Source organism: Podarcis cretensis, assembly GCF_951804945.1.
Source record: "Podarcis cretensis genome assembly, chromosome: 1".
NCBI classification, from domain to species: Eukaryota; Metazoa; Chordata; class Lepidosauria; order Squamata; family Lacertidae; genus Podarcis; species Podarcis cretensis.
The window spans coordinates 93918418-93943833 of NC_137170.1; the positions used below are offsets into that span (position 1 = coordinate 93918418).

General features: G+C 42.5%; 1 protein-coding gene across 10 annotated transcripts in view; it reads right to left on the bottom strand.

Moving 5' to 3' along the window:
- Window positions 1-25416, bottom strand: part of SEMA5B (semaphorin 5B) — a 359926-nt gene that overhangs the window by 92223 nt on the left and 242287 nt on the right. For all 10 annotated transcript variants that reach the window (XM_079993227.1, XM_079993226.1, XM_079993224.1 and 7 more), the window contains 2 exons: window positions 7572-7634; window positions 1379-1477 (listed from right to left, as the gene is read on the bottom strand). In XM_079993227.1, coding sequence (XP_079849353.1) covers window positions 1379-1477; window positions 7572-7634 — 162 coding nt within the window. The remainder of the gene's footprint in view (window positions 1-1378; window positions 1478-7571; window positions 7635-25416) is intronic.

Here is a 25416-nt window from a genome sequence, read left to right on the forward strand (position 1 = left end):
AGAATTCATTTAGAACAAGTGGAAGCTGCAACAAAATGCTGCAGCAGGGAATGCTCCTGTTAACAGTCAGCCACACTCTCCTCCATCATACCTCATTCTATTCCTTTCACCTGGTTCTTACTTCCCTCCACCTTCCCAGCCAAGAGTAAGTCACCTTTCAGACCTGACTGTGTATACTCATTTCTCACTTGGCTGTTTTGGGAGTCCCCACCACCCCGCTTTAGTCCCCCCACCCCAACCCAGAAGATTACTTAGAGATATTATCAAGAAGAATAAAATTCCTAAGCCAAAATGAAAGAGTAAGAGGAGCCAAAGGAGAATGTAACATGTTTTGGTGAGGAAGGAACAAACAACTGAAGAGGGGCCAGCAGCCTATTTCCTGTAAAAGCTACTCCTTCCTTTGTCCACTAGAGGCACAGGTAAACATAACCCAGTGATGCTACACAGGCAAGTAAAACTGAGGCCTTTACATTTCCCATCTCATTTACCTACTGTCAGGGGACTGCCATCGGAACAGGGGAGGAAGGAGGGGGCCGTTGGGATACAGAGAGCCTCCAAAACTGTTAGGATATTTCCGTTCCACCTTAAAAGGGAGCAGGATGTTTGTGTCACAGCCTGCGTATTTCCTGTTCACAGGATGTTTGTGTTGTGTCTATGCTTTCGTTTTCTCTCTGTGCCTGAACACGCAAACAGGCAGTCATGTTTTTTCCTTTGTTCTGACCAACGCTGAATAAACTTCTAAATAATGCTCTCCTGCGTGCATCTTTCGCTGTGCAAATTCTGCTGATAGAGCGTGCATCAGCTCTGGAATGTGGCAAGCTATTTTCTGGAGCTCGTGTCGCTAATTGCTGATACTGTATCTACGGGAGATCGATGGATCGTCCGGAGGCGACATGGGGGCCATGATGGGCCACATCTCCCTGGCAGTATCCCAACAGTATCCTGAGAAGCAGTTCCACTTCCAGCGGTGGGGAAAGCCACACCTCCAGTGGAGAAGAGAGGGAAGGGGCCAGCCAAGCGAGGAAAGGGCTCGAGGATGCTGCTGAGAGTCCCAGCGCCTCACCTCACCAGGCTGGTCAGGAGGGACACACGCCACTTCCATTGCCCAGCTTGTGCAGAGAGGTGAAATGCAGGGAGGCTTGGGGTGCCGAAGTTCTTATGTTGGGGGAGAAGCCGGAAGGGGCCACTCCCGAATTCTGCAAGTGACTAAGATGGACATGAACTTTGTAGATCTGCACTGTAAATAGTTTGCACAATAAAACCTGTAAAAGACAGGTCGGAGTCCTGCCTGGTTACTCACAAGCAACCACCATCAGCATCTGACCACCTACAGTCATTCTTTTTCATCCTGCTCTCTGATTCATCCTTAAAGACTTACCTGTCTGCTGGAACACACTGGTGAAAAAGCATTGGTACCACAAGTGAAAACTTTCTTTCCATACACAATCAGAACACGAACATAGTTCTGACATTCCTCCTGAAACAAAAAGCAGAAAAACACATTTCCAAGAAAGAGTAACAGCCTGTGCTTAATATGAGTGAACATTCCCCAGGGCTTAGTCCAGACTCTGTTTCTGATGTCATGCTTTAGTCCTGGAAAATGTGACTTGGAAATAAAGACTAGTGTGTCTCTGAGCACGTCAAGTTCATTTCACTGTTATAACTAAGCTTCACACAGGATAATTTCCAGAGAGACTGGCCTTGGCACCTATAATTGTTGAAATTAAAATAACAAGTCCCTGTGTTCATAAATCTGCTCTTAATGTGATCAGGGAACATTATATTCAAGAATGATGCGCCTAGTGTCATGTATGTGACTTCCCTTAGTCAAGCCTTATGCTGGTAGCAGAAGATAGCCAAAACTTTAAGCATCTGCTTTAATGGAAAACACAGCCCTTTCAAAAGTCTTATAATCTCAAAGGTACAAGGAGCACAAAGCAGGTGTGGAACTACAGTTACTGACAACTATTTTTGGTAAGGATTTAAAAAGCTTACCTAACAAGGCTAAGATAATCAACCATTTGACGATGAAGTTGTACAATGAGTAGCGGGGTTGAGTTAAGACCATAACAAAATAAATGGAGCCCTGATGATCGGGCAAAAAGCTCATCCTGTTCTCACAGTAGCCAACCAGATGCCTATGTAAAGCCAACATGTAGGACCACAGTGCAATGGCACTTTCCTCACCTGTCCTTCCCAGCACCTAGTTTTCAGAGGCACACTGCTTCCAATAGAGAAGGCAGAAAATGGCCATGATGGTTTGCAGCCATCAATAGCCTTTCCTCCATGAATTTGTCAAATCTTCTTTTAAAGGATTAAAATTGGAAAGAGGTTGCAGTGAATGTAAACATAATACAAGAAGTCTTTGCTGAAGCGTTTTGTTATAATTCAGCACTAAGCAATCTGGAAAATGAACCTTCATAAAACTAACAATCCATGTGTAATATATTCTATAAAACGTAATTAGATTATTGGCAAACTGGGGTGGGAGACAACATATGACTCAATCACCTGGAAAAAAATATTCAGTACCGTATTTTTCGCCCCATAGGACGCACCGCCCTATAGGACGCACCTAGTTTTTTTTTTGGGGGGGGGGAATAAAGAAAAAAATTTATTCCCCCCCCCCCCCCAGGCACGGGGCTGGCGCAGGGGAAGCCCGAGCTTCCCCCGACCCCAGCCCCCAGAAGAGCCTGCTATCCGCAAGCCTAGGGAGCTGCGCCGGTCTCCCCAGGATTGCGGACAGCTGTGCGAAGCCCGGGCGCGCTGAGGCTTCCTAATGCAGGCAGCTCTGCGCAACCCTCCGGAGCCCGGCGCAGCTTGGTGCCGGGCTCCGGAGGGTTGCGCAGAGGTGCGCGGACCCCAGGAGGGCAGGCAGCTCTGTGCGACCCTTTGGAGGCCGGCGCGGCTTAGCGCTGGGCTCCGGAGCGATGCGCAGAGCTGCGCGGACCCCGGGAAGGTAGGCAGCTCTGCGCAACCCTCCGGAGGCCAGCGCGGCTTGGTGCCGGGCTCCGGAGGGTCGCGCAGAGCTGCGCGGACCCCGGGAGCGCAGGCGGTTCTGCGCGACCCTCTGGAGGCCTGCGCGGCTTGGTGCTGGCCTCTGGAGGGTCGTGCAGAGCTGCGCAGACCCTGGGAGGGCAGGCAGCTCTGCGTGACCCTCCGAAGGCCGACTCGGCTTGGCGCTGGGCTCCGGAGGGTTGCACAGAGCTTCCTGAAGCCTGGAGAGCGAGAGCCTCTCACTCCCCAGGCTTCAGCAAAAGCCTGTATTCGCCCCATAGGATGCACCCACATTTCCCCTTCATTTTTGGAGGGGAAAACGTGCGTCCTATAGGGCGAAAAATACGGTATATTTTGTTCATAACAATCAATACCTTTGCCTGGTTGTCACTTTCACCATCTGGAAAATGGAACTTAATATATCAGCTAAATTCAAGCATCATGGACACAAAACTATGGTGATGCTTGGTCCACCACAGAATGGGATGACATTTGTTAAATTATAAGTAGGGCTGCTCCCATTGCCTACATAAAAGGCAAGAGAGAAGCACTGCTTCCCATCCAGCCCATAAACAGCAATAGAGCCATACAGTGACTTTGGTGTGGATATTACTCTCCCCAATACATAAGAGTTAGATAGCTAGAAAAAAAACAATGCCTTTTCCTCCTTCCCCTAGAGAAGTGATGGCCAAACTTGGCCCTCCAGCTGATTTGGGACTACAACTACCATCATCCCTAGCTAGCAGGACCAGTGGTCAGGAAAGATGGGCCACCTATCTTAAGAGGCTACAATATTTTGGGTTACAGTTCTAATTTTTAAAAATCATTCTCTGATGTACTGCAGCTTGGACAAAATTATTATAAATTGGTCACTAAGCATAGCCTACAGCTTAAGAACCAGCCTCTTTCCTCTTGAGCAAAAACTTCCATTTCTATATCCCATGTCACAAGCCTGCCTAGTGGCAAACATTTCCTGGGAGAAGTTGTTTCTGCATATCAGGAAGGCAAAAGCACTCCAAATCACCTTGGTGGGAAAGAAAGATCCCACTCTTTCATTTGTGATATGGAAACCAACTCATTGAAAGGCTATCCATAACAAATGGCATCATAGCGTTGCTTATGTACAAGGTACCATACGTGCTTGGTGTTTGGGGATGTATTTTATCACGGATACTGAGAGACTCTATTGTGCAGATAGCAGGATCTGAACCACCAGAGCTGGCCGAGGGAGCATTCAGAATGAGCATGTCAAGACCGCAATGTTCCTTGGAGATGCTTCACATGCCTCACTTTTCAATTCCATTATGTCTTGATCAGATACACAGGGATCAGATTTGAAATACCTCTCAGCCTGGAAGCAAGACTTCAGCTGTGGTGATTCAGCTCATAATCTTCCAGAAATAGATAAACTGTGGGTTATTGTACATTGGCATATCAGATGGAGCCTTAAGAAACAAAGGCTCTGAGCTGAATTCTGTGATCTCACCCTTCTGGCTCTCCCCCAGCTACATTGTAAGAGAGTAAACTTATCAACTCGGCCAAAAAAGGTTTAGCATGGCCCCTTTCCCTGATGTGTTTGTATACTACCTACAGAGAGCTTTTTATACAGAGGTAAGCAATAATAAAACCACAGTTCACCTCCACCTGTATTCTGAAATGTCACAATGTATAATTTTACCACCTCAGTCTACCAGCTTATTCTGCATTAACAGCACTGTTTGCTGTAGAAAATACATTTACCCATGCTGGGCAACACGTATCGCATTTGAATTATGTGGCCTGCCTCTATGCATGGCAGGAATCTAAGGCATAAGTGCAGAATGCGCTGGCGGTCAGATGCTTGCACATGAAATCCAGTTAAATTGGTATCTGGCACCTGATTCAAAGGCAAATCTGCCTGCATATAAGTCAACAGCAAAGGTAAAGTTTCATTTACACACCTACTATCACTTTTAAATCTGGTCTTGTCAAATATTTTCAGTCTTCGTAGGTTTCCTTCAGGCAAAAAGCTCAGAAGAAGCATTTTTGGCTGAATTACACATGCAGAAGCAGGATTTATGATGACTTTGCTTGGTCCACTTCACCAAAGAAAAGCACAACACATCCCGAAACTAAGCAGTAAGGAAAGGGATCTGTTCATAAACTTATTTTGAGTCAAACCATAGCTTCAAGGTTTCTAGAGCCTAAAATCTGATTTTTGCACCTCAAGATTCTTACATTTAAATCAGGGGTCAAAAAACTTTTTCAGCAGGGGGCCGGTCCACTGCCCCTCAGACCTTGTGGTGGACAGAACTATATTTTGAAGGGTAAAAAAGGAACAAATTTCTATGCCCCACAAATAACCCAGAGATGCATTTTAAATAAAAGGACACATTCTACTCATGTAAAAACATGCTGATTCCCGGACCGTCAGCGGGCCAGATTTAGAAAGTGAGTGGGCCTGATCCGCCCCCCGGGCCTTAGTTTGCCTACCCATGATTTAAATGAACCCCCTTTAACTTAATGGGGTGCATTTAGTAAACTATTAAATAAATTCCAATATATACTTCATTAACATTTACAAAATGTCTCCTTCTTGTCCTACAGATGTATATTTCAACTAATAACTGTGCTTGATATAAAAAGGAGACTTGGTTCACAGGAGCACAGGAAGCTATTTCAAAAGAGACCATATCAAGCCCACAATCCATCTACCTCAACTCCCATCACCATTGGGCTAGGCTGGCTAGAGCTGATGGAACTTGAAGTTCAGCAACATCTAGAGAACCACAGATTTCGCATCCTTGGTCTGTACGCTTCTTTCATTTATTAGCTTCACCATTATCACAAAACAAATGTTTTTAAAATCTCTCAATAGCTCATGGCAAAATATATCCTAGAGAAATGGCAACGAATTATGACCCCTTAACCTGAGGTTTTTGGCCGACAATCCAGTGCAGGCAGCATTTGCGTTAGCTGCTCATATGGGACCAAAGATACAAAAAAACCCAGCAGGAAATGCATGGCAGGAGAAAGAAAGGTCCCCTGCGACTGCATAAAAGCCAACTGGGAAAACAGGACCTGAAACATATAAAGGCAGTCCACCTCCTAACATGCCAGGAAATTATTTCCAATGGGCTTTCTGCAACAAGCATTTTGTTACCAGACAGCTAGAGTCCAGGGTTTTCCAATAGCATCATAAGAAAGAAAGCTGGTTACAGACTGTATTTGGAAGTCTGGTGACTGGGGCGGAAGGAAAAGGAAAGGAAAAAAGAAAAGAAAAAAAAAAGGAAAAAAAGAAAGCTCTGCTCCAGCCTGCCTTTTCAAAGAAATTTCATTCAGGACTGCAGGGAGACGATTGTAATGTGTTTGCTGCCGTCTGTCCTAATTTTCTTTGAACACCTTGCAGGCTGCAAAACACTGTTATTAACACGCTCTCAGATATTTATATTTATTTCTTTAGACAAACAATTTCATTAATCAGTTTTGCCCAGCATCCCAGCCAAGCTGTCTTCTCCTGGCGTGCAGAAGATACCAAACAGGATTTACTAATGATTTTCTGTCTCTTGTTTGTTTTTAATGTCTGCAAGATTCTTTATTGCCAAGACTTACAAACCATTTTTACGGAAGACAGAGAGGACTTGTACTGCATTCCGCAGGGAAAGAATGAAGGAAATAAGCTCAACCATTTGGAAAAGGTACGGCATTGTCCTTTCTGTCTAGGGCAATTTTTTTGTCAAGCTATGTCCTGGGGAACCTTCCCAAGCCAAGAAAACAAATGAAATCTCCATGTGTAACTAAGACAAAGCAAACATACAGAGGCTTACACAGCACGCTTGCATAACCAGGGCTGGGACTATCTAAATCAGTAGGAAAGGGACTCAACAGGATAATACTAACATCAGCATTGGAAAGGCTATCTAAACACATGGAAGGTGGCAGGTGCCAGTCTGGAAAAGGACTAGGACAGGACTTGAGCATCTCAGACTGTGTTCCATTACCAGGTAAAAATGCAGTTAACGCACTCTTTTACTCAACTCAGATCCAAGCCGGATTGGGTGGGGGAAATGCATCAAAAATAGTATTTCATAAGATTTGGCTGGATAGATAGGGATCGTGGCTGACATTGTGTGAGCAGTGCTCCCAAACCAGTGGTGGAAGTACAATGGATGCAGAGTGAGCTGGAGCATGGACACAGCTTTAGATACAGAAATGTGCTCTTCTGCAGCTACAGTAAAAACAAAGAAGGCTCATGTTGCTGAACTCCAGACATCTGATGCTGAACACTGTAAGAAATACTGGCTTTAGCATTATCTATTCTGCAGTAAACCACACTCCTAGCCTGACACCATTCTGTTCCATGACCTGCAACAAATTGTACCACCTCCAGAAGTAAACAATCTTAAATTCTCATGGAATAATTGTACTGTGGGTCATAAGGAACTACCAGCGTTTTATATATACGTATTTCACATATGTTATGGTAGCATCATATCAGACTTCTGACATCAGATGTTTTGTTGTGAACATTCCCAAGTGGTATAAAAATCAGTTAACTATGGCTGTATGCAGGGAGAGGTAGGTGGTGAACATACCTCAGTTTTTCCTTTACTCTGACATGATCTCCTGGTGTCTTCATCTGAACCCCATTCTGTTGCCTGGGGAACCAAAACAGAGAAAAGTTATATAATGGTACCATGCACTATTGTTTTGGTTTTTGGGGGCCAGCCCAAAAGACACAGGGTAATATCTAAAAGTGAGCTACACCGGCAAATTTGCAGCAGCAGACATTGTGGCAGATTCTCTTGTTTGCATCACTCTTACAGAGTGCAAAGAAGAAGCAATCAATAAAGGAGATAAACCCTCTAGGGGCCAAGGCATACATCATACGAACATCGGAAAGAATGGTTTCTACATGTTCATATAAATGCAACAACACTTTATAATTCAGCCTTAACTAGCTCAAACTTTAGCTCAAACTTTTCCAAAGGATTTCATTTATATGAAAATCCCAAGAATGGAGAATGTTCTGAAATCTCAACACATTTCCATCGGTCATGCTGCATTTGTCATAGCGTTGTGTGTGCTTTGCCTTTGACTTCAGGGGTTTTGGGTGCCCAGGGCCAAGCCTAGAGCTAAGAAATCCATGATCAAGGTCTTCCATGTTTGTATTTGAAATTAATAACAGATGCAGGAGTTGAGGAGGGGAATTTAGTCCCTTCTCCCTGTATGACCTCCCTGATTAAAATCAACCATCCCCAAAGTTCCTCTTTGTCTTGAGTGAAAAACTTTCAAGTACCCACCTAGTACCTCTAGGTATCTTCCATGGGGCAAAAAACCAAACCAAACAAAGAAAAGCTGGTAGTGGGTTGTTGTTGTTGTTTTGTATAGTTTCAAACAGGAAAATAGTTCACAAGGAAAGGATTAAACCCCACAGAGTTTCCCAGCCACTACTAATTTTTATTTAAAAATGCATGAGATCCTGGATTAAGGCTCTCTCCTACATCTCATTTGTTTTGTCCCTCAGACAAATATATACCTCCGGTTTAGTTCTGGGCTCACATTCAATTATGACCAAAGTAGCTGTGGTTGAGTCCTAGAACCGGCCACTTATAAGTAAGTGGGGAGCTGTGGCTGGCTAACACTCTCCAACAATTTGAACCAGTTCATAGAAAACAAACACATACTTTACCCAACAGAGTGGACAGCACATGACATGGAGAAGCATGAAAAGCTCAGTGGGTGGCTGAGATCATTACAGAGAGTCACCATATCAATCACTACTCTTTAGGACATCACTTACACCTTACTCTACTCTCCTTAACATTACAGTCTGAAGCTCTCATTAGGCTTTTCTCTCCTCTGTTACCTTTCCAGTTCCAATTTTACAGGGAGACTTACTTTAAATGTCATTATGGCCCAAACTACTTCACTTATTGAATTTGTATCCTATTTCTCTCCCAGAGAGCCCAGGATGGTATATAAGGGGATCATCCCATCTGGAACAAAAGCAAACAAATCTCCATACGGTAGCTTAGCCCGAGAAAAAGTGCCAGAATGAATGACATCCAATGAAGTCCATGGCTAAACAGATATTTGAATCCAGCCATCATAACACAGCAGAGATAGTCACCTCCTGCTCTTATTTACATATTTACCCTGAAAATAATAGAGAACTGCAGAGAAACCCAACATACAGGGTATAAGCTTGTTCTTACCATGATTGAGCATCAGTCTAGAATCAGGGGAGCTGTACCTAAGCCAAGAATTGGTTAAGTAACCACCTTTTCATTTGAACTAATAATACAATGCTGAACTGAAGAATAATCTCAAAGTGTGCTGGGGAGAATTGTCTGCTGCTTCACAGCACAAAAACATTCTGGAATTGAACCTAGCATCCCACCATTTTAAACTAGGGAAAAATAAATGAATGTTTCTAATAAGCCTCCTTTGCGCATGTTTGTCTCCATTTATAATTTGCGGAGTTTATAGCTAATTGATGAATGATGTAAGAAGCAGGCAAGATGGGAATGGCCATAAGAGAGGCACAAGTGGCAGAAATGGGGAGTAGATAAGGTTGTCTGAAGGTGGGTGGGATGTGGGTGCAGGCATCTGTGACTGCACAAGTGAGACAAAGATTAGGAACAGACTTTGCAGGGCAAATGCTCACATTGGGAGTGTTACACTACGAAAGTCATATTACTTAACTTCCATGTAAATCTTAATTTTTATGACAGTTTACTCTTTCCATTAAACAAGATACTATGAGCAAAAAGGGGAATATTAAATAGAGGTATTATTTTCTGGTTTGATGTTTTCTGTTTCTTTTCTTCTTTTATATTGAGCTTTGGGTGCAAATTATGCAAAATGAGATTTTATGTAAAGTTAAGCAAAACGAGAGTTTCTGACAAGTTAACTCTGTTAATACTCTGTGTACAGTATGTCAAAATGACATTTCATAAATAAGGAGTTTGAGTAACCAAAATAATGAAGTCCCGTTGACTTACAGGACTTCGCTATTCTGTAAGAATTTACATTGAAAGCACAACATAATTACAGTGAACAAACAGGCATGCTTAAACAAATTTATTTTGAAAAGCCACCTAAACTGCCCTACGAACCTAATAAGCCATTCTCCCCTGAAATATTATTATCTGCCATTAGCATAAACTGGGCCATTGGCCACATCTAATAACAGTTTAGGGTTTGGAACTGTGTTTTAGAAAACAAATTCTCACCCCCCCTTTCTTTCTTTTTTAATGAAAGCAGAACATGGGCCCAGTCTCATGATGTTACACCATAGCTTAGTGTTTTGTTTGAGCACACCCAATCATTTCATTCTGGAAATAAAATTTCCCTAAACTTAAAAACAGGACAAAAATCCATCTCATGTCATACTGAGGAGAACAAATGTTCCACCTCACCATATTCCACCCCCATACATACAACTAAAGCAGAAAGAAGATTAAATACTAAAGTTTTTCACATAGTCATATCTGTTGCCAGAAAGATGCAATGTTTTCTAACCTCACATCATTTTTTGACAAGCTAAAAGGAAAAACAAAACCCACTCTAACAACCTCCAGACATGAGATGGCTTCTCTTCCCATTTCAGAAACACCCAGATACATTCTCCATTACTAGCAGAGTTTAGCTTGACAACACTTGACAGGACAAAATGAAACAAGATTTTACGTTATTGTTTTTACTTTCAGCAACCAATACAACTCAGAAGGTAAATACTCTGGCCTCTCTGGGAACTGTACTGATGGAAGTTAGTGGACTCTGTAGAATATATAAGTATACACACAAACACCTCAGTTTATATCAAAGAATGGCATTCCCATGGCTGTGTGAGAGCAACACTGTCCTTAAATTCGTCTAACCTTAGCAAGTAGCACAGCGAGATCTGTTGATAATAGAAACCATTGACAACAGAGAAAATTATGGGAACATGTTGCTGGTGACTGCTCCATTAGTCAATTCAACTTTAATTATAGTCAAGGGGGCAATTAAGCAGAAAGGAAGGGCAAGCTATGTTTTACTAGGCCTCTGAATATGCCTGGGGTATGTTGAGAGGGAAACGGACAAAGACTAAGAAATCCTGGTACTCCAGAGGAAAATTAATGCTGCTGGCAAAACGGCCTGATGAATCTTGCCCCTAATAATGATCTAACACACACTGACACAATTCCTCAGATCTCTTTCTCCACAATGTACTAGTATGGCACTCAAACTTCCTCCCTTTCCTTCAAAAGTCACCTCCTATCTACATTTCCTTCATGAAAAACATTAATCTCCCTTCATTAACTGTTCTCCTTTGGCTGCCATCTTTCCTCTCCCAGTTTTAGTATCTTTCTTTATGTTCCTCCAAGAAGACAGCTTGACACTGCTGTACTTCTTTATGGGCTCCTGCAGATCTAGTGAACCTTTACATCACAATTGTGTAATAAAGCTTTTGACAACCTCATTTCCCAACCCTTTCGATGCACTGAAAGTTCCCGTTAGGTCCCCTCAAGAATCTTAGCTTGAAAGATACGCTTCAACCAGCCTTTTATGTCAGCAGAAATCATTTTATAAAATGTGACGACACTATTAGCACCACTATCACTTAATGTTTGCTTATTTAATGCCAACTGCATGGTAAATTGAAAACCTCATGAACAGGAACTATGACATTCCTTTTATGTACAGAGTCTCAAGTACAACAGATAAGACCAAAAAGACAGAGTGATCTTAATAAAGGAGTACTGATGTTCCAGGAGAAGGCCGATGAAATACATCCAAGAACATAGAAAAATTAAATGGCAAAGTTACATACAGAGCTAGTCAGAGTACTTTAAATGCAAGAAAATGCAAAATTGAGCACCCTTGCCACTACAACACCAGTACTCTTGTGGTGGTACCTGTGAAAAGGGGGTGGATCACCATACAGTGACAGATCCCCTCCCATCAGCCCTGATATTTTTTCCCCAGAAAAGAAAACATCAGCCCTAAAAAGGAGGTGAAAATGGAGTGGGGAAATTCCACCCTACCTTCCATTCCACTGGTGCCCAGGTATTTGTTGGATCTTCCACATGGGATAAACCCTCTTCCCTTTCTCCCCCACCCCACCCATTTTCAATTGCTCTGCTAGCTCAGTACTGTGGCATGAAGCAATGAAAGGAATAACACAATATATGTGACAATTGAATGCAAATATTTATTTGAAATATTTATCGCTAGCCTATTAGCCAAAGTTCTCAAGGCAGCTGGCAATATATTTAAAACAAAACAAACCAGACAATTGTGATGCAAACATGTGCAGGAGTATGGAGAAAGCTAGAGAGTTCCAGAAAAAAAACCTACTTCTGCTTCATTGACTATGCAAAAGCCTTTGACTGTGTCGACCACAGCAAACTACGGCAAGTTCTTAAAGAAATGGGAGTGCCTGATCACCTCATCTGTTTCCTGAGAAATCTCTATGTGGGACAAGAAGCTACAGTTAGAACTGGATATGGAACAACTGATTGGTTCAAAATTGGGAAAGGAGTACGGCAAGGCTGTATATTGTCTCCCTGCTTATTTAACTTATATGCAGAATTCATCATGCGAAAGGCTGGGCTGGATGAATCCCTAACCAGAATTAAGATTGCCGGAAGAAATATCAACAACCTCAGATATGCAGATGACACAACCTTGATGGCAGAAAGTGAGGAGGAATTAAAGAACCTTTTAATGAGGGTGAAAGACGAGAGCGCAAAATATGGTCTGAAGCTCAACATCAAAAAAACTAAGATCATGGCCACTGGTCCCATCACCTCCTGGCAAATAGAAGGGGAAGAAATGGAGGCAGTGAGAGATTTTACTTTCTTGGGCTCCATGATGACTGCAGATAGTGACAGCAGTCACAAAATTAAAAGACGCCTGCTTCTTGGGAGAAAAGCAATGACAAACCTAGACAGCATCTTAAAAAGCAGAGACATCACCTTGCCAACAAAGGTCCGTATAGTTAAAGCTAAGGTTTACCCAGTAGTGATGTATGGAAGTGAGAGCTGGACCATAAATAAGGCTCATCGCCGAAGAATTGGTGCTTTTGAATTATGGTGCTGGAGGAGACTCTTGAGAGTCCCATGGACTGCAAGAAGATCAAACATATCCATTCTGAAGGAAATCAGCCCTGAGTGCTCACTGGAAGGACAGATCGTGAAGCTGAGGCTCCAATACTTTGGCCACCTCATGAGAAGAGAAGACTCCCTGGAAAAGACCCTGATGTGGGGAAAGATTGAGGGCACAAGGAGAAGGGAATGACAGAGGACGAGATGGTTGGACAGTGTTCTCGAAGCTACCAGCATGAGTTTGACCAAACTGCGGGAGACAGTTGAAGACAGGAGGGCCTGGCGTGCTCTGGTCCATGGGGTCATGAAGAGTCGGAGACGACTAAACAACTAAACAACAACAACAACAACAACTCTTCACTGGATGGTGCTTCCTCGCCCTAGCCACTGCTGTCTTTTTGCTGCTTGTGACAGCAGCCATTGGAGGGCTGTGTGGGCCGCAGCCATAGCCCTCACTATGAGTGGGAAGGCAGGCAAGCAAACCAGACAAGCCAACCCTTATTTCTTCTTAACTTCAGCAATGCTACCAAACGAATATATTTCATTTTCCTCAGGCTACACTCACTAAACAGCCCCTATAACTTCCTGTACATTAGCTGGCCCAACACACTCCCTATACTGGCTAAAGCACTTAGGCATGGAGTAAATAACAAGGCCTCAGAACAACTTTTTCCAAGACAAATTACGCTTTTACATAAAGTTTTAGTAAGGCAATAAGATAAACAGTTTGAGAAAATGATTTTACAAGATCAATCCATTGTACAGTTTGAGTAAACAAGCAGATAAATGCTTCCACCTACACCAGTTCGACACAATTTTTCTAACCGAGTCAATACTTATCAATTTGCATCCCTCAGTTCAGCTTCTGAGTCCTTCATGGTCCCTTCTTCTAGTTCCTTCTGTCTGCATCTCTTCAAGTATCTGACTCTCAACTATCTGACTTGCCCAATTTTCTAACTTAATTTATATCGAATACATTTACATCCCCCCCCCTTACTCTTCCAGCCAATCAGGAAAGTATACTGCAAGCTATACTTTCACACACACACCCACTGCCAGTTTCCTAGGCTGAAATCCTGGCCCTTTAGTGCAGAAATTTCTGAACAAAACATCACCTTAAACATTCAACCATTAAACTTCTAACCCTCCTATACAGGAGGACCTTTAAGAGGCGGCGGGGGGGGGGGGGCTTTTTGACCCAACGACTGCATTGCCCCATGGGGAGGCTGCATTTGCTCAAGGGGAACCTTCCGGAAGGTGGGGGCATACCAGTAGTGGATGGGGCTTGAGGCAAAAGTGGGTATAGTAGTGAATGTGATTCTTATCTTTGTTCAGTAAAGTAAAAGGGACCCCTGACCATTAGGTCCAGTCGTGGCCGACTCTGGGGTCGCGGTGCTCATCTCGCTTTACTGGCCGAGGGAGCCGGCGTACAGCTTCCGGGTCATGTGGCCAGCATGACTAAGCCGCTTCTGGCGAACCAGAGCAGCGCACAGAAACGCCGTTTACCTTCCTGCCAGAGTGGTACCTATTTATCTACTTGCACTTTGACGTGCTTTCGAACTGCTAGGTTGGCAGGAGCAGGGACCGAGCAATGGGAGCTCACCCCGTTGTGGGGATTCGAACAGCCGACCTTCTGATCGGCAAGTCTTTGTACAGTAGGCCACACATAAAGATTTCTACACACTCCTTTCCATCCTCCATCCAGGAGAAGAATAGATCACTATCACAGTTCAAGGACACTTTCCAGTCAGACAGCAGCACTCAATAATGGTCTGGAGTGGGACCAGTGCAGATGCAATGGGGGGAGCGGGGCATGGCCAGGCCCAGACAGAGCTGTCTGAAGGTCCACATTTGGCCCTGGTTCTGTGCCTCCCAACAACCACCTTTAAGAAAAATACAACCATTTTAAAGCCCAAGTTTTACAACTAAAAACCACACTCAAAGTGACTGAAAGTCCACAGAGGCAAAGGTGGTACAAGCCATCCTCAGATATTACAATGTGTATACTTTAGCTACAATTTATTAAATTAGTATTTTTATGGGGAAATATGCTTCAAAATCTTGATTTTATGTAGTAATTCATGAATCATATGGTCACTGTCAGTCACCAAGCTTTGGATCAACTTCAGACTTATCCATCACTGATGGATAAATGATGTGGCTGCCTCAGCCTTTGTCAGAAGATTTTTTATAGCCTCTTTTTGTCATAATGTCAATAGTATTTTGGGTCACTTCGCCTTATCTGGTGTTTTAAACAAGTTGTCATTAAAGATAGCCTTTATATAGCTATAAGAGTAGAGACAGAGTCCTTGATTCAAATGTCATGGACACCAACTAGCCTACTGAAAAAATGAAGCTTACTGGTACTAGACTGAATTATTGAAGGCTACAGCTGTTATTAATGGATAAGACACAGGGCTGAAGATTCCTGAGGAAGAACTAGCCTGATCCCTTGGCATACCTGATTCTAGTCTTGACTGGGGGAAAGGACTGGGAGAATAGCGACCTGTATCGGTATCAAGGACCTAAACTCAATACAGTGGTACCTCAGGTACCACTTAATTCGTTCCGGAGATCCGTTCTTAACCTGAAACTGTTCTTAACCTGAAGCACCACTTTAGCTAAAGGGGCCTCCCACTGCCGCTGCGCCACTGCTGCACGATTTCTGTTCTCATCCTGAAGCAAAGTTCTCAACCTGAGGTAATATTTCTGGGTTAGTGGAGTCTGTAACCTGAAGCGTCTGTAACCCGAGGTACCACTGTAAAGCTGAAGTTCCTGAACTTTTGACTACAGTGGTGCCCCGCAAGACAAATGCCTCGCAAGATGGAAAACTCGCTAGACGAAAGAGTTTTCCGTTTTGGAGGTGCTTCGCAAAACAAATTTCCTATGGGCTTGCTTCGCAAGACGAAAATGTCTTGCAAGTTCCTGCAGGTTTTTTTTCCTCCCCCCCCCCTTTTTCTAAGCCGCTAAGCCGCTTATCCGATAAGCCGCTAAAAGCCGCTAAGCCGCTAATAGCGCTAATCCGCTAAGCCGTCAATGGGCTTGCTTCGCAAGACGAAAAAACCGCTAGACGAAGAGAATCGCGGAACAGATTCTTTTCATCTTGCGAGGCACCACTGTATCTTCTCCTTAACTGGAGCTCCCATTTGGGCCTGTTCCCAACAAGACTCATGGATCGTAGGGCCTCCAAGGTGTCCCTCCTGCAAACAGGCTCACAATAGATGCTTTTTGTTTATTTGCTTGGTTCTTCACATACACAGTCCAACCTCTCTCTCTCTCTATATATATATATATGCCCACATGCATATACCATTCATAGGTGGAGGAAGAAGAGGAGAGGACAGAGGGTGAAGAAAGAACTGTAAGTGGAGGGGGGCACCTTTCCCATCCTCCAGACCCTCTGGGAAACTCAAAAAATATGCTGCATCTGGAACTGAATGTAGAGAGTGCATGGGACACAGTTATGGGTTGCCTAAGGAAGTACCATCCACCTTGGGTCTGCCCCTAAAAAGCAAGCCTAGAGTGAAAGACCTTTGTGTCCAATAACTCTTCTCGTGAGACTTTTGTGGGTGGGCTGATAAATTGTTTGGACTCTGGGTGAGAATCCGGAGGCTAAAGAGAACCCAGAGGCTCTTTAGCTAAATGACAGATTGCGAATTAAAGGGAAACTCTTAAGGGAAGTTTCTGGTAAATAATGGAAACGGAGAAAATGGCAGAAAGGAACATCAATAAAGTGAAGGGGAAGTCAAGGAAAGGCTTAGTTGGTAATATGCTCCAAAGCAAGATAACATGTCCCATTTGGTGGTATTCCTCATCTATGAATACTTATAGAATTACAAGGAGAAAAGGGACTTTCTGGGATCAGGTTTACACTCAGATGGAGCTACCTAGTAGCAAATAAGCAGAGCACAAACCACTTGCATCAGACTATCTGCATTCATTTGTATTGCTGCCGCCGATACAAACCTTGGATTTCATCTGCTTCTACCAAGTTCAACAGCAGTTCACAATTAATTCAGCTCTGTGTTTGTGCCAGCCAGAATAAGCATCTAGACAACTCCTGTTGGGCTTCATTTTGCTAGATGAATTGATTTTGACCAATATTAAGAAGAAAAGGGGGGAGGGGATAAGCTGTAAGAAAATAAGATGTGTTTCTGACTTAATCCGGAAAATGAAGACCTAGCTTCAATTCCTGAATTCTTTAATTACAAAGCCACCCATCTGCTATAATTCTTGCTTACATTAAATATGTGTTTCCACACAAGCTGCTCCTCGTCTGCAGCCAGGTTCAGAACTAGACTGTTCTCTTCAGTTTTCCACTAAGAAATTGGATGGATAGATGTTTCTATATGTTTCCTGTAAGATGCTGAGCCAAATACAGTGGCGGGAGTTATAAAAGATATTCTATGCATTTAGGAACAGTCCTGTGGGTGACTGCTTAAGTCATGACCTCCACTTTTCCTTCAATCTGCAGCAAATGCACACACGCAAAATAACCTCATCCCAAAAGCTTACCAGGGTACATTACTTAGACCAGGGGTTGTCAACCCGGTCCCTACCACCCACTAGCGGGCGTTTCAGGATTCCAGGTGGACAGTAGGGGGTTCTATGGCACAAACTGAATCCTCCTTCCATCGAGCACTGGTGGGCGGTAAGGAAATTTTACCATCAAGAAAGATGCATTAGTGGGCGGTAGGTATAAAAAGGTTGACTACCCCTGATTTAGACACTTGTTTGATGTAGGAAATGCTGAATATTGGCTGCCAGCTACATCCTCCTCCACTGCGTTATGCACATAAGAGGTAGGACAGGAGGTGGAGTAATATGACAGCTATTGCACCCTGGAGACCTGGAGTGACAGAGTATCTTCCCTTCCTTACATCTTCCTTTCCAACAAATTGCACATATCTCTAGTAAAGCATGACCCTAAGAGTAGCTTGCTTGGAAAACTTCAGGGTGGGGGGTCCTCCACTGAACGACAATAAAATACAGCCTCCAATATTTATTTAATCCATAAAAATGATTAGAAATTAGAAGGCAGAAGAGGAAGGGGGGAGGGAGGGGGAGGAAGGGAGGGAGGGAGAGAGAGAGAGGGAGAGAGAGGGACAGAGAATGGGTTACTTTGGTAACTGACAAATCATGACAAAGCAACGCCTATATGATACAGTAGTACCTCGGGTTACATATGCTTCAGGTTACAGACTCCGCTAACCCATAAATAGTACATCGGGTTAAGAACTTTGCTTCAGGATGAAAACAGAAATCGCGCAGCGGCAGCGGAAGCGGAAAGCCCCATTAGCTAAAGTGGTACCTCAGGTTAAGAACAGTTTCAGGTTAAGAAAGGACCTTCGGAACAAATTAAGTACGTAACCAGAGGTTCCACTGTACTTTAGTAAAAAGTAAAATAAAATGAGATGCTTCAATTTTAAGGGAAGATCTCCCTTTACACCAGTTATCTGGATAAAAGGAAAACTTGTCTTTTGCAAACACCCCAAATTCCTCCCAAAGCTTCCATTAACATTATTCTCACACGCACACACAGAAACCCTGGGAAGAGATGCCTTTATACTGACTGCTTTCTCTATCCCTACAGCTTGTCTTGTTTCACTCTCTTCCTCTTCACTGTTAGGCATTAGCACCTGATGCTACAGCCATCTGTGCAACCCTCCTTGTCAGTGAAGTTTTCACTTGCTGCTTCTGCAAATAAAGCTCTAACACCAAGGTTACTTTTTTTAAAAAAAAGAGGAATTTCTTTGCCAACTCCTTTGGTCTTCTCTCCCTCTGCTCTTTTGCCATGCTGCCATTTCTCTTCCAATTTGCTACCTTCTGAGCTCTGCCCTTCATTTCCCACAGCCACCTGTCTCCCCTTCAAAGGAACTACACTAAAGCATCATGGAAGGCCAAAGACTGGAGAAATAAACAAATGCAGAGTATAAACTTATATAAATTGCCTTTACATTTCTCCAACATTGCACCTTTTCTTTCCTCCAAGTATTCCAGTCTGACACGCTCTTGATGTAATATGGTGGGAGTGAGGAATTAATGTTTAGCTTATAAAAGAACACTCTGCTACCAGGAAAGAAGCTAAAGGCAAGGTGACATTAGCTTCATTTTGGAAATGGGTATTTGGCAGCTGCCTGAATATCCTATGCAAAAACACTTGCTATTGAAAAACAAAGATATTGACACTTATCAGAAAGCCAAATATCAAATCTCCCTCGTGCCCAGCCAGATGCAAGAAGCCTGCATGGCTTCCACCCAGAAAAACATCAGCACCATCATGTATAAGACCACCAGTACAGTAGAGCTGACATCTTTCTGACCATGTGCTGGCAGGCTTGTGGATAAGATAACAAAGCAGTGAGAAAGGTGGGGGTTTGAGCACCTGCTCCCAATTGCCAAGGGGAAAGGACTATTAGAGCCTGGCCAAAAGGCAGCATCTTTGGGACAGATACTTTGCACCCACATTGAGTGGTGAGATGCATCTCCCCATCTCCCCAAACTCCTCCGTGCTATGAGATCCTTAATTATCCAGCTAGCAGCATTCAGAGCAACTTTTTGTCTGCAATCCTTTCAGGCTCTTTGACTTTCTGACCTGTATCCAAGAAATACAGGGTGTTTACCTTTCTCCCTTAAAAGCCTTTCCTTCATAAGAGTCTCAATGGTTCTTTGATATCATGCTTCATATCACAACACTTCTCGCAGTAGCCAATTAGAACTCATCTAGGCCCTATATTTTGAACATTAAAAAAAAAAACTATTGCATTTCACAGACATAAAACCATAGTAATATGATGTTCCATCAAAATGGTCCTCATTGGAAGCAAAAAAAAACCCCTAGGACAGAATAGACTTTTGGTCTGATCCAGCAATTCTGATCCCAGTCCTTAGGTTCTTATTCACAATGTGGCTTGACGATTTGCCTTGAGAAACTTGATTCACCACTTGAGGCTTTGATAACTGATCTAGTGACTGAATCTTGTTATCATTGTAATTTGTATTTATTGTAAAGTGTTTTTATTGGATTTAAATCGTGTTTATTGGATTGTCTTCTAACTGCCTTGGGACTGGTATGGAAGACAGTATATAAGCTTTCATAAATAAATACATAAAGAATCATAAAACACTTTTTATAATAGGGGAAATCACATAATTGAAGTTAGTTTTTTACAGAAAAAAGAAGGAAAGCACAGTTATAGAAGGTAGCCCATCCTTACAAGTCTGATATGTCTCTTCCCATTTACGTAAACGGGCATCATACTTCTGATTATTAGACCTACAGGATATCCCTGAGGAGCTTCCTCGATAGTTTCCACAGAGCAAATTTTCATTAGACTAACAGAATTTCAATACGTTCTCAAAAAGTTCCTAGCTGTTTCAACTGGCCTCAATGCAAGTGTCCACAGATATTATAATCTCTTTACCGTTCTGCCAACTACTAGTTCAAACCAATCTGGCACCTCATAAATCAGTTACCTCTCACCCATCAAGCATAGCTGTATTCAACAGAGGCATTTGACTGACGCTCTCTCTCTTTGATCCTCTGCAAACACAACCATATATTTGCAAATTCTAGTCTCAGCAACACATTGAAAGTATTTCCTTATTGCCTGGTTCTTTGGGTTTGCAAAGTTCCCCTGAATCCAGTGACGTGGATTACACATGATGCTTCAGCTTTGAAATGCAGAGATGTTGGCTGTGTTTGCAGAACAGCAAACATTATTCCATGCGGTAAAATGTTTCATGTTAGTGTTTTCTACATTGTCAATGCAGAGTGGAGTAAACTGAAAAATGGCAGTGCAAACTGTCAGTCTAGGGCTGGGGACACACAGGTTCTGCCATCTACACAGTCATGATGCTCACTGGATGACCTTGGGCCAATCACTCTCTCTCTCTCTCTCTCTCTCTCTCTCTCTCTCAGCCTAACCTACCTCACAGGTTTCTGATAATAAAATGGAGTGGGAAGGAGAAACCATGATAGTTTTCTGCCCAAGCTTTTTGCTGCTGTTATGGGGTAGGTGGGTGGGTGTTTCTATTTAATAGATTGCACTTACGTGTCAATGCTACAATGCATTTTTAATTCTAAACAGGATAAAAATGCTCCCACCATTTCACAATACTCTGAAATCAAGCCATATGTTTCCCACAAGGGATGGGCAACCCACACAAAGTTCCAGTGCTCTTCCCCACCCCCCACCCACCCTCACACACTGCATTTATGTTACTTCGTTTGTCTTTTTGCTGCCCATAGCAGCCTGACTTAAGAAACAAGATTTCTTAATAAATTGGAGGTGCGTACACCACCCAATCCATCAACACAAGAGGCAGTGATTGAACTATTCCAGCCAAGTAAAAATGTTGACCACTAGTACTTAGCACAGTATTATCACACCAAGCACCAGGTTTTCCTTATAATTATGTATCTATGCCAACATATAATTTCACATATAATACCAGACCTTTTCATTTCTTATGTGTTGATATACCTAGAAATAATTTCTTTACCATCCTTCCCATGGTGTTCTGCTCTCCCCACCCTGCTCCCTCCCAGAACACCTCTGGCATTCCCCAAACCCCCAACCGCACACATACTGTGTACAAGCATTGCTTTAAAAAATAAAAACAATTATTGTGAATAGCCTCCCAATTCCCCACGCAGCAATATATTCTATATAAATATCTGCAACCTCCAGAAAACCACCAGGCTATTATATACAGAGTGAGTCCTGACCCTCAGTTATACCTGGTTGTCACAAGGAACCTTTTGGAAAAAGGAAATATTCGAAATGCCTTTTTAAAAACAAAAACAAACTCCATGACGCAACATAAAATATCAATGCTGTTGGGGGGGAGGCAACCATCTCTGTCTTTCGGAAGTGCAGTGAACCTTGAAGTAACCTCAATATTTGAAAACTGATCTCTTGTGATTCTCCCTCTTGACATTTTAATAATTGGTGAGCAGTTCTTGCATACTGACAGGAAGAGCACGACCCTGCTAGTTTTAATGGGACCATGTTCTCCACCCTATTCCTTGCCTTGTAGGTGCTACCAGGGAGTTCCAATGGGTAGCAGGAACTGTACCTATATACGTGACTGGCTAGAGGTGTGTATGGTGCAGCACAGTGGCTCGGAGGAGGAGTACAAAGTGCTATCTAACAGTGCATGAACAGGGTAAGTGTGGCATATAGTTTTCTTTGGTTGTGTAGATTAAAATATAGCCTTGTCTGCAAAACCCCACAGATCTCCACTTCCTCCCAGTTGGAGTACAATATATTCAAAATGTCATTAAACGCAAAAAAAATATAGTCTGAGACAATTCAATTGCAGTTTAAACATATGCAAGATAAGTACTGTGAGCATTCACAACAGCCGTGTTTGGTATAACACAGTCATCTTAGCAGTGCCCTTTTGCCTTGTACATTAGACAAAGAGGTCAGTCTCTCTGCAGAAGAATCAATGGGCAGAAATTTGACATTAGAATGGAGAACATTCAGATCAGGGGAACATTAGAATTGCCCAAGACGCTCTATCACTGACCTAAAAGTTTCAGATCTCCTGCAAAGGAAAATATTTCAGTTTGAAAATGCAAAATTAGAACTTATCAGGATGTTTGATCATATTCATTAAGCGATGAACAAAGAGATGGTTCCATGGCCCACTGCAGCATTCCCATGAACTTGAATTTCCTGGTCTAAGTATTTTCTCTTTTTTCTGGTTTTTTAACTGGTTTGTTTTGTGCTTTAAGTTTTAAATATTGATATTTTAATGCATTGATGAAAATCTTTTCTAATGGATTTTAATTATGTATGGATTTTATAATTGATTTTATACTTGTAAACCACTTAGAAACAGTTCTGGCATGTAAGCATAATAATAATAATAATAATAGTGTTGAGCTAGCTCAGCAATGCTAAGATTATGGCGTTATCAGCAAATGCTGCATTGTACATTTTCACGACATTAAACCCAACAATTTACTTCTTTTCTCCCCCTTTCACCCATGACATCTGAGAATAATGTTTCATGCTTCAGATGTAAGTGGGGTTTAGCCCACAAAAACCTTTTAAATAATAAAACTGTTAAGTCTATAGGATCCTTGGTTGATGTACCAAATTAAAGAGTACAGCTTTTGGAGTTGCCTGCTTCAGTACACCATCTGTGAATAATGGGCAGACTGCTAAATGTTACAAGTTAATTATGCAATATTCAACACACCCTGGGTCAGCCTGGAGATAGCCTCCACACACTGTTTTGAACAAATGCTTGCAAAGTAAGGTAGTTACTTCAAAGTACATTTACAGTATTTACAGCTATCCAAGTTGGGACCTGAATTCCTTTTTGTTCCTTTAACACCTGGCCCTTTAATGTTCTTTCCAGCTTGGAGGGATGGAAGTCTCTTTGAACCAAAAGCTTCACTAGGGTATAAAAGGATTCAAGGCAGTTTGTATCCTCACTTGCGGACTTGAAATCAATGTCCCAGACGAGTGATTAATGAACTGGGCTTCCTATTTGTCTACCAGCTCCAACTTTGCTACAAGTTCAGCTAAGCCATTCAGCCCATGTCAGTGACTTTGTCATGTAGCTTTGGGCTGTGCTACTGCAATAATCCCTCCTGTATTAGCAGTTCATCTGAAAGAAGCTGTAGAACACATGTCAGTTTAAATGGTTACCAGCACAAAAAGGCATGATTACATTGTCCAGGGAAAACTGCAAAGGCTGAACAGAAGCTAAAATTAAATGCTTTAAAACTGTGAGTGGGGGAAAGTAGGCAGCATAAATGAAAGTATGGCTGTTAGCTTCTTACAAGATGCAAAGGGCTCACTCACACTTTTGTTTGTGCCACGATTTCTAGGCACAAGTCTGAGAGGTTTTACTTCTTTCTTTTTACAAATTTGTTGGCTTTTAAACAAATACAAGAACCATTAGACACTTATCCAGCAGTACACCCAATGGTGTTTGTTTTATCCACTGACTTTAGACATAAATGTACACATTAAACTTTCAAACATATTACTTAATGTACCCTCTCCACTGAGAATATTGAGTGGTTGGTATAACAAGATCTTGATTTTGGTCATTAACATAGTTAAAGAAAGGGAATGTTATGCCTTTAATTGCCCTCCTGTGTCTGGTGAAACGTTCAGACATTGATGTGTCGCAGATATTATTTTCCCATATTTTAGGAGTATTTCAGTCTGGTTCTTCCATTGTTGAGCTATCACTAATCGTGCTGCAGTCTGTGTTGCAGAGTGGAACCGAAGTCTATGTCCAAAGATAGTAGGGCTGAAGTAAGATTTGGATAAAGAGGTTGGTCTGTAATTGTGCATATAATGGAGAATACTCTATTTCAAAAGTTTTCAGCATGGGGGCTTTACCACCCAACACGAATAATTGAACCAAGATCCTCGCAGCCCTTCCAAAATAAAGAAAAATGGAGGTTTTCTGCAGATTTGTTCCAATTAGGCAGTAAACAGTGGGTTTTCCCGGGGAAAGTGGCAGGACATAAGAACCACTTTTCAGGCATGTGCCTAGAAATCACGGGGAAAATGGAAGTCTGGGTGAGCCCTACAGTTGCAATCCTAAACTCAGTTTCCTGGGAGTAAACTCCATGGTTTTGAGTACAGCTATAGAGGAATGGGCCCCGAAAGAGCTTATTCTAAAACGTGTGCGCCAGCTAAGTTCCTAGCTTAGCCGCACTTACAAAATGCCACCAGAAGTGTAGTGCTGCAGCAGTATTATGTCAGTACTGCAACTAATAAAACAAGAGAGGGTTTGGATGTTAAACAAATGACAAGTGTTGCGGTCCTCTGGTAAGCCACTTATGATTTGAGGGTTAATTTACATCCTTTGTAAGATCAATGCATCTCTTGCCAAGCACTTACACATTATATATAATGCATGACTGAAACTTTAATGCGCTCTTGTTACTCGCTGTTAGTGAGTTGTTTGTTTATTTACAGGATTTATAAGTTAGACCTTTTTGTGCATGTAGCTGATTGGGAGGGAAATAAGCTAGTAAATGGTGATAAAGAAAGAAAGGTTTTGCAGGGCCAACATTGTTCTGTGAAGGCAAGAGCTTTCTGGATTTTTAAAGAATGGCAGGTTACTTCCAGGTTTCGGCGCTCGCGCATGCGCAGAACCACAAAATGATGTCACATGCATGCGCAGACGCAGCGCTTCAGACTGCGAACGCTGCGGGTTGCAAACGTGCCTCCCGTACAGATCACATTTACAACCCGAGGTATGACTGTATATTTATTGCAGCTTATTCACATGATGTTCAAATGCAGCCTTTGCCAGATAACTATGTACAAATATCAATATACTTCTCATTTTCTCCTTT